Source organism: Arachis ipaensis, chromosome B03, assembly GCF_000816755.2.
Source record: "Arachis ipaensis cultivar K30076 chromosome B03, Araip1.1, whole genome shotgun sequence".
NCBI classification, from domain to species: Eukaryota; Viridiplantae; Streptophyta; class Magnoliopsida; order Fabales; family Fabaceae; genus Arachis; species Arachis ipaensis.
The window spans coordinates 17,376,974-17,387,196 of NC_029787.2; the positions used below are offsets into that span (position 1 = coordinate 17,376,974).

Here is a 10,223-nt window from a genome sequence, read left to right on the forward strand (position 1 = left end):
TAGTTATCAAAGGCAGAAAAAGGAGAGTTGAATCTTAGCCTCTTTTTAATTTTGTTTTCAACCTTAAATTTAGTTGAGATATAATAAAGTGAAAACTAGAAAGATCGTGGTTTTGTCTTTTGACGGATAAAAGCCAAATTGAGTAACGTACAAGAAAGTAATAAAAAAGAGTTGTATGATAATAGAATCAAAAAATACTTTTGTTTTGTTTTCGTTAATGCAGAACTAGAAACAGAAAAGAGAAAGGATAATAACACACAAATGTATCCTGATTTCAGCTACTCAGTGCAATGTAGCCTACATCCAGTCTCTATTACAATTGTGATGGAATTTCACTATCTTTCAATAGATTACAGTCACCAATTCTCCCTAGGATTCTAACCAATCCTATATGGGACAAATCCAGTTTCTAACCCAAACTAGACTTTACTAGGAACTCACCCTAACTTTTTAACCGCAAAATACTAACCCAACTTGTAAGAAAATCCCCTCAAGATAGCGATCATGACAACAAAACAGAAAAACTTACAAAGAATTTCTAGAATAACTATAATTTTTTTCTCCAAGTCTAGCCCTTTGCCTTTTTCCACTCCATGAATTTTTCATACGAACCTCACCATTGAAACACATAAAGACTAAATTGAAAAAAAAAGATACCCAATGAAAATCATGAAGGAGAAGAAGAATAAACAGCTCAGTGAGCTATGGGAACTCAAATGTTGTACTCTCACTCCTTACTTCAATTCTTGGTCATTCATCTCTTTAATAGAGGAATGAAGCTTTCTGGACTTAAAACTTGCTTCAGCACCTTATTTGACTTCTTCTCCAAAATCAGATGTAGCAACGGCGTTCACAGAGGAGAGAGAGAGAGTAGAAGTAGTGACTGAATCAGACATGCAACTATACCTTCAATCTTCTCTTTCAACTTTTTTTATCTTGCCTCTTGAATCTGGACCGTTTCTTCTTACTTTGGCCCCAAGTTTAATTTTTTAGCATTGATACATAGCAGAGCATCATCATATTTACTTTCTTCATTTTTTAAATTGGTGCTCGTAACAAAGAGAATTTTTTCAGCAATCTTCAATGAAGCACAAATGTAGAAACCTCCTTTTCTGATTTACTTTTTTGATGTGATATTTTCTTTTGCTATAGTCCCTTTGACCTTCTCTTCTTTGCTTGGTTTTGAAAATTTTCTTTTTTTTTTTCAATTGTGTCCAAACTCAAAACTTCCTTTTTCTTTCTTTTGCTTCAGAGTCTAGGTGGTGTGATATGAAAGAAAAAAAGAGAGAAAAAAGAGTTTGGTTTGGTGGGTGAGGTGTGATGTGTTTTAAATGAAATTGAATTACCGAGTTAGTAGCTAAGTGGAGTGAATGGATTTGAGTAAGGACCATTGATTGAGTTTAGGTTTGATTTTGGACTAGATTTCTTTCATTTTTTTTATTGTTCAGGTTGCTTGCTTTTATTGCCATTCATCATATGATATGAGTGCTTTGTTTAAATTAAGGTGAATGCTATGATACCTTTGAAATTGTATCTAACTTACTAAAAAAGGCAAATAGATAATATTTAATAAATTTTAAATATTTTATTTTTTACTTTTAAAAGCAAGTTAGGCAATTTAGGTACCATAGTAAAAACTACCATAGAACTCACCTTAAATTAATATTGGAGCAGATGCAATATGAACTTGTTTTTCATACTTTTTGGGTCAAGTGTGATTAATTTATTTTCTGCACACTAAACACAACAAATCACACAAATAATTTTGCTATTAATTCAATTTATAATGTTTTAGTAATCATCTTTAAATTATATTTAGTTCTTTAAACTTAACAAAGTTTTTTATTACGAGAGAAGTAAATTTTTTTTAATTTCTCTATAAATACTTAAATAACTTTTTAAAAAGCTACAATTTGATTTTAAAAATTGTACCCAATATTAATACTATTATTTTTAATAAATCAAAAATTCAAAAAAAATAACTTTTAAAGCTTCAAAATGGACCTAAATATATTGGTATAATATTTTTTCTCTTAACTTTGGTATAATTTGGTATAGTTAGTTATCTAACCAAATAAATGATTATAATAGAACTCAAATTTATGACGAATCAGTTATTAAATTATTAAATTGAGAAATATAATGGACTCTTAGTATAAAAAAAATTTGTATCCATCAAAATAACACTTAAATTAAAGAAAAAGTTGTGATTTTTGAAATATAAAAAATCTTTATTGATAATAAAATATATCAAATATAATTATTTTATCGTTGTCATTAACGTCATTGTCTCTAATTTATATTATTTTAAGAGACTTTACTAGGTAGATAATAATTGTTGTGAACAATGTGAACGATGAACTATAAAATTGACCTAATAAAGTAAAAATATAGTATACTCTCAAATTATCTACCTAAATCTTAATATTAGAATAAACATCTACACACCTAATAAATTAAACATCTAATATATCTATTATTCATATTATTTAATATTTTTATTATCTACCTATACTTTTCTTATTTTAATTTTACTTACATCGAATTACTAGGATACAAAATCCTAGAATTCAAACCGAATTGCGCTCTCTCCTCCACAAATCATTGTGATAAAGCACAAATTAAGTGTTTGCAAAATTTTCACACAATGTGCCTTAAACGATATAGGTGTAAATTGGAAAATCGATTTTAGTTGCAACAAATTACATAAAATGAAAAGGACATATATGTATGCAAATTCCAAATAAGACAATTATATAATATATGTCCCCAATCTTTTATTCATGTAAATTATCCTCGTTATGATTTTAAATGTTAAAATTCTTTAAATACCACAACCACCGCATTAACCATACAAATCATACAGAATACACTTTGATAATATTGCAACTATATTAAGTTATTAACAACATCGACGAGTCAAACCATCCGTACATCTTTTTGAGTATTATAAATTTATTTCTTTAATTTTGGGGCTACCTTTTCATATTAAAATATTTTCGATGTCTAGTGTCTTTCATTCTTTAACACATTGTTTGAATTAAGAAAATATGAAAAAAAAAGAAAATATAAAAAAAGAAAATAAATAAAAATATGAACTTTTTTTTGTAACATAATAGAGTTTGTTTTTTGTATAGCTGTCAAGTTGATTAGTTTGTTAGACATAATTATAGCACTATTAGTTAGTAATTTATTTTCTCTTTTGCTATATATATATTGTAATTGGTACTCAGTACTCTGTGGTAGTTCTTTTAATCAATTATTCTCTCTTTTCACTTTTTTTTAATTCTTCTTTCATTACTTTAAATTTCAATGACATGAGAGTACATCACCAACCTTCTTATTTTCTTATAATTATTTTTGTAATTCACTTGAATTTTAAGCTTGGTATCATTTTACATGGTATTATCCAACTATGGCAGATAATTTAGCTAATCCGAATGCAAGCCCTTCATCAAATTCCGCTGCAGATTTTGAGAATTTCACCGCTTTCATGCGTCAATTCTCTCAGTTCCAGGCACATCTTGGCAGATCTAGTTTCTCTTCTGCAATTTCTGATCCGATTAGCCCTTATTTTCTTCATCCAGGAGAAAAGTCCTGGTTTGGCTCTAATTCCGCTTAAATTGACACCTCAAAATTATTATCAGTGGTCGCACGATATGTGGAGAGCACTCAGATCGAAGAACAAGGTAAAATTTCTCGATGGATCCATTCAAAAACCAGGTGAAGGTGATCCTAATTTTGAAGCATGGGATAGGTGTAACAATTTTCTCCTCTCCTGGATCAACCTCTCTCTCAGCCCTGAAATCGCTAAGAGCGTGATGTGGATTAGCTCAACTCTAGACTTGTGGAATGATTTAAAACGTCGTTACTTTCGAGTTGGTGCGTTAAAAGAAGAATTTTATGCACTCAAACAAGGTGATCTTACTGTTACCTCTTACTTTGCTATGTTGAAAGCTATTTGGGAAGAATTAGAAAATTCACGTGCTATTCCTAGTTGTGTTGCTTGTGTTAATGGATGTCCATGTGGATTACGAATTGTTCGAGACTATGCTTCTGAGGAATATGTTGTCAAATTCTTAAAAGGATTGAATGAGCAATATTCAAATGTTAAATCACAAATCATGCTAATGAAGCCGTTACCTGAAATCAACACAGTACTATCTATGTTAACCCAACAAGAGCAAGAATTGAATTGTGACCCGTCAAATAGCAACATAGTGACTAATTCTTTAGAGGTGCAAACCTCAACTGGAGGCGGTTCATTTTCTGAAAAAGGCAGAGGCCGTGGACGAAATTCAGTCAGAGGAGGAAATCAAAAATCTTATAGTCGAGGCTACACTTCAAAGTTTTGTAGCTACTGTAATCGAATTGGTCATTTAGCAGAGACATGCTATAAGAAAAATGGCTTCCTACTCACCAAAAGCAGCGAGTAGCCAATCAACTTAGCACTGACGAGATAGTTGAGAATTCTAGTGCTGAGATTCCTGATTCTAACCATGATAAAAAGAGCGATGATACAGTACTTGTGTTGACTCCAGATCAGAAGGAAACCTTACTAGCACTCCTTCAACAACCACGCATGCCAACTTCAAATAGTGTAAACCACATTACTTCTTCCGCCACCCTTACTCAACCAAAAGGTAGGCATTGCTTGAGTGTATCATCAAATTTTACTAAAACTTCTTGGATACTTGACAGTGGAGCTACTGATCATGCATCCTATATTCAAGAGTCTTTCAAAACTTTTCATTATATGAGACCAGTTTTGGTAAATCTACCTGATGGTTCTACCACTACAACAAACATTTGTGGCACTGTGCAACTCTCTAAACATTTGATTCTTACCAATGTTTTATTCATACCTCACTTTAAATATAATTTGATTTCAGTGTCTAAACTCACAAAGTCATTACATTGTGAATTAAAATTTACTGATTCTTTTTGTGAGATATAGGTACTCCCATCATTGAAGATGATTGGGCAAGCTAAAGTCATTGGTGATCTTTATGTGATGGATGCTCAACCTTGGAAACTAACTACACCAGAAGTTAACACACATTCTGTAAATGTCACAGTGCAGCAAGATTTAGGAACTCTATGGCATGCTAGACTAGGTCATTTACCATCCAAAAAAATGTCAATCATGAAAAATACATTTCCATTTATTGAATGCATTTCATCATCTCATGTTTGTGATTCTTGCCACTTGGCTAGACAAAAGAAACTGTCTTTTCCCATTAGTAATACACAATCAGAATATATTTTTGATTTGTTACATATAGATATTTGGGGACCACTCTCACTTTTATCTACTGCTGGCCATAAATATTTTCTTACAATTGTGGAAGATAAAACGAGGTTTACTTGGATTTATTGCATGAAACTAAAATCCGAAACTAGAGTGTTAGTAGAAAATTTTGTTCAAATGGTACAAACCAGTGGCGGAGCCACACTTGTGGGAAGGGGGACAATGGCCCCTCCCAAACCTCTAAATTTTCAGTTTAGTTCCCTTTTAATTTTTAATTTTTCTCTCTTCTTAACTTATATTTTTTATGTTCGCCCCTCCCAAAAAAATTCCTAACTCCGCCCCTGGTACAAACTCAATTTCATAAAGTTGTGAAACAAATTAGAACAGATAATGGGATGGAATTTAAAATGAACTCCTTCTATAACTCAAAAGGAATATTTTCTATCATCTATCTAAATAAAGTGTAAAATTTATACTTAATAATTTTAAAGAGAAAAGACAAAATAAAACAAGAAAACAAAATCCACGTGTTTTAAGTTTTGAACACTCTTTATGGGTCCCACTTAAGTTATTTCTGTCTGACATCTGCATAGTTCTAAAAGATGGCAAATCCAAGCCAATCCCGGGAACATTACAAAACACTATCTACCTTTCTTCTTCTGGTGGCTTGAATTCAACCGTACAATGTGACAAAAACAATCATACAAAATATGAGGGGCAATGCACAATTGAAACTACCATCATATGCACATTATGGTAATTTCCACTAAACTAGCATCATTTCTCCAATGATTCCACAATTGAAACCAAAAACAATAATTAAAAAATATTGTCTTGGCACATGGCTCAAATTTATTAATATTATAATGAATGTGTCTCAAATGTTAGAGTAAGTGATTCTTTTCTTCAAGTTAAGAAACAGTAACTAGGTGCCACTTTGTTCCAGACCAGAATTGTTCCTAGCTTTTTGGCAACAAAACCTGGTCTTGAGGTAAAATCTTAGACATCCTCTTCTTAACCCCTCATAATTTGTTCTTAGGATTTTGTTAGATTAGATTATAAGATTATTGATATTATAATATTGTTTGTGTTTTCAATTTTCATAACTAATATGTATTAATAAATTAGTCATGTGGGTTTCAGTTTCAACTAGAAAGTAAAAACCTACCAACCCTTATTTAAATAAATTCAGTGGCTTCTTTTTGTTGCTGCTTACCTTGATTGGAACATATTTAGACAAAAGTATGGATACTCTCATGTGAAAAAGAATGTATTTTTTGTTTTATTTCCATATGGGTAAGACTTAAGAGTGGGTATCTAATCTTAGAATCAGATTTTGTAGCCACAATTGGTTGTAAGATTTCTTTATGTTGAGTGCTCAGTTCAGTTTTCTGAGGTTGAGCTGAATTCTTGGAGTGGATTATTTTGGCATTTCACAGAAGGTTCTTAGTTCTTGTGTTTTGATGATGTTGGTGTAAGCTGAAGAACTTGGAAGGATTTTCAAGGTTTTCTTAAAAAGGAAGGTTCTGTTCTTGGAGACATGGTTATTGGAACAAGGTGGTTTTTGTCTATGCTTGCTTTGTGTTTGTGGATTTTCCGCAATGAAGGAGTGGGAATAACAGGACCTTCACCTAATACCACTGTGAATTCCACTGTTTCTTCTTCAAGACCAAAGGTTGTGAAGATTGGAGTCTTGTTTACTTTGGATTCCATCATTGGAAGATCTGCTAAACCTGCTGTTATGGCTGCCATAGAAGATATTAACTCCAATAGAAGCATTCTCCCTGGCATTGAGCTTCAGGTTATTTTTCACGACACAAATTGCAATGGGTTTCTTGGAACAATGGAAGGTACTCCCTCTGGTTCAATACTTAGTTACTGAATAATGGTATTTTTCAAAACAATTTTGTAATAAATTATTGATTTTAGTTCTTCAATTAGTATGCAAAAACCATGTAGCTCAATCTTGTTAATACTTTTAGTGAGCCAACAACATTTTGCTTCATTAGTAATTAATCTCCGATTATTGCTTGATTAATCTGGCTGATCATGTAGCTCTGCAGTTGATGGAGAATGATGTCGTCGCCACAATTGGACCACAGTCTTCTTCAATAGCTCATGTCGTCTCTCATGTGGCTAATGAACTTCATGTACCTCTTCTATCATTTGCTGCAACTGATCCTACTCTATCTGCACTTCAGTATCCATATTTTGTCCGAACCACTCACAGTGACTACTATCAGATGTATGCAATCGCTGACTTTGTCGAATATTTCAGATGGAGGGAGGTAGTTGCCATTTTTGTAGATGATGATAATGGAAAGAATGGAATTTCTGTGTTGGGTGATGCATTGTCAACGAAGCGTGCCAAGATCTCTTATAAGGCTGCACTCCCTCTTGGGGCCAACAGAAGTGATGTCAGTGACTTGTTGAGTGAAGTGAACTTAATGGAATCAAGAATCTATGTTCTACATGTTAATCCTGGTTCTGGTTTGTCAATCTTTCGTGTTGCGAAGCAGCTAGGAATGATGAGCAATGGCTATGTTTGGATTGCAACAGATTGGCTTCCTTCGGTTCTGGATTCATCCGAGACACCAGACACTGACACAATGAATGTTCTAGAAGGTGTTGTGGCTTTTCGCAATCACATTCCTGATACTGATATGAAGAAGAGTTTGATCACTAAATTGAAACGTCGAAAGGACAAGCAGACTTCAAGCTTCAATTCCTATGCATTCTATGCATATGATTCTGTCTGGTTAGCAGCTTATGCCCTTGACATTTTTCTCAATGAAGGTGGGAATATATCTTTCTCCAGTGACCCTAGATTGCATGACAATAATGGAAGCACCTTGCATTTAGAATCACTTCGCACTTTTGATAGCGGCCCTCAGTATCTGCAAACTATTTTAAGAACAAACTTCACTGGTTCGAGTGGTCGAATTGGGTTTGATACAGATAGGAATTTAATCCGTCCGGCATATGATATTCTGAATATTGTCGGATCTGGATTGCGTAGAATTGGTTACTGGTCTAATCACTCTAGTTTGTCAGTTGTAGCTCCTGATATTTCATATGCAAAATCATCCAACCATTCTTCTAAAAGCACTCAACAGCTTTATAGTGTGATATGGCCGGGAGATGCTAAAACTACACCAAAAGGATGGGTATTCCCCAACAATGGAAAGCCATTGCGGATAGCAGTGCCGAATCGAGTAAGCTACAAGGAGCTCGTTGCCAAAGACAAGAGTCCTACAGGAGTACAAGGCTATTGCATTGATGTCTTTGAAGCGGCGTTGAACTTGTTGGCTTATCCCGTCCCACGACAATATATATTGTATGGAAATGGTGAAAGGAATCCTAGCTACAATGATCTTGTAGATCAAGTTGCACAAAATGTGAGTCTCTAAATCTTAATTATGAATGTTAGTATCTGGAAGATCAACTTAAATATAAAATTTGATTTCCTTAAGTAGATCAAGGACATTTGGGACCCTGCTACATGTTTAAATTGTGATAGTTTATTTTGGCGATTTCCATGTTCAGAACTTTGATGCAGCTGTTGGAGATGTTACAATTGTCATGAACAGAACAAGGTTTGTGGATTTTACTCAACCTTTTATGGAATCAGGGCTTGTTGTTGTTGTTCCTGTCAAGGAGGAGAAGTCAAGCCCCTGGTCTTTCCTTAAGCCATTCACAGCTCAAATGTGGTGTGTTACTGGTGCTTTCTTTCTTTTCGTGGGAACCGTTGTGTGGATCCTCGAGCACCGGCTCAATCACGAGTTCCGCGGTCCACCAAGGAAGCAACTAATAACAGTCTTTTGGTTAGTACCTTTTCGCCATTTGAAATCCTTCCTATGTATTGTCACATCAGCAAAAGTAATTACTTTGCACACTCTCTACTTATGGTTGTTCAAAAGAAAGAATTTAATTGGAGAGAATGCAAGACTTTTTACACTATTATGAATCAAAATTGAACTCATAGAACTATGCCGTATTCTCCTTTTTTAAGCTTTAGTTGTTGCATGGCTTACTTCAACGGTACCTCACATATTTTGGTCAAATGAAAATCTCTTTTTGCAGGTTTAGTTTGTCAACAATGTTTTTCTCACACAGTATGTACCTCAGATTCTCATTTACTCCCTTTTTATAGTTTTAAGTATGACAATCCTTAAAATTCTTTCATGTTTGCTTCTTTGACTTGTCACAGGAGAGAACACTGTGAGTGCTCTCGGGAGACTGGTGCTAATCATATGGCTATTTGTGGTGTTGATTATCAATTCAAGCTACACAGCTAGCTTGACATCAATCCTAACCGTGCAGCAGTTATCGACACAGATCGAAGGAATTGATAGCTTGATCTCTAGTAGTCAACCAATTGGAATTCAAGACGGGTCATTTGTGAAGAAGTATCTGACAGATGAACTCCACATAGCAGAATCTAGGATAGTTACATTGAAAAACATGGAGGCTTATATCGATGCTCTTCAGCGTGGGCCGAGCAATGGAGGGGTTGTGGCGGTTGTTGATGAACTTCCTTATATTGAGATCTTGATGGCCAATACTGAGTGCAAATTTACAACTGTTGGCCAGGAGTTCACTAAAAGTGGCTGGGGATTTGTAAGTATTTCCGAATTTAGAGTAAACTACCATTACTATCTATACAAGTTATCTATCCACGAATAAATAAAACTAACTTTGTACCACGCTGACAAATCTAACCATGAATTAAATTAATGTTTGGCTACTTTGTTACACATAAATCATCTTTCGTGGATACAAAACTAGTTTCGTTCATTTATGGTTAAATTTGTTAGCATTCTAAAATGTTCATAGGTAGAAATGGTAATTTACTTCTGTATTTAGACGTCAATATGGTTGGGGATTGGTGGAAATTGTGTACTCATTTTTGTTTCATTTGGTTACAGGCATTCCAGAGGGACTCTCCCCTCGCCGTTGACATGTCAACGGC

General features: G+C 33.9%; 2 protein-coding genes across 5 annotated transcripts in view; both read left to right on the forward strand.

The window, feature by feature from the left end:
• LOC107632702 lies at nucleotides 3,416-4,436 on the forward strand. The gene is made up of 2 exons (XM_016336368.1): nucleotides 3,416-3,517; nucleotides 3,648-4,436. Exons 1-2 carry the CDS (start codon nucleotides 3,416-3,418, stop codon nucleotides 4,434-4,436), a joined length of 891 nt encoding a protein of 296 aa, XP_016191854.1.
• Nucleotides 6,040-10,223, forward strand: part of LOC107629962 (glutamate receptor 3.4) — a 4,873-nt gene continuing 689 nt past the window's right edge. Inside the window, exons 1-7 of one of the 4 annotated variants that reach the window (XM_016332934.2) lie at nucleotides 6,040-6,242; nucleotides 6,634-7,101; nucleotides 7,307-8,649; nucleotides 8,798-9,075; nucleotides 9,335-9,366; nucleotides 9,462-9,871; nucleotides 10,180-10,223. In XM_016332934.2, coding sequence (XP_016188420.1) covers nucleotides 6,792-7,101; nucleotides 7,307-8,649; nucleotides 8,798-9,075; nucleotides 9,335-9,366; nucleotides 9,462-9,871; nucleotides 10,180-10,223 — 2,417 coding nt within the window. In that variant the 5' untranslated portion in view covers nucleotides 6,040-6,242; nucleotides 6,634-6,791. Of the gene's footprint in view, nucleotides 6,243-6,633; nucleotides 7,102-7,306; nucleotides 8,650-8,797; nucleotides 9,076-9,334; nucleotides 9,367-9,461; nucleotides 9,872-10,179 lie in introns of those variants that run through there. The other 3 variants (XM_016332935.2, XM_021118311.1, XM_016332936.2) reach the window with 3 other exon arrangements.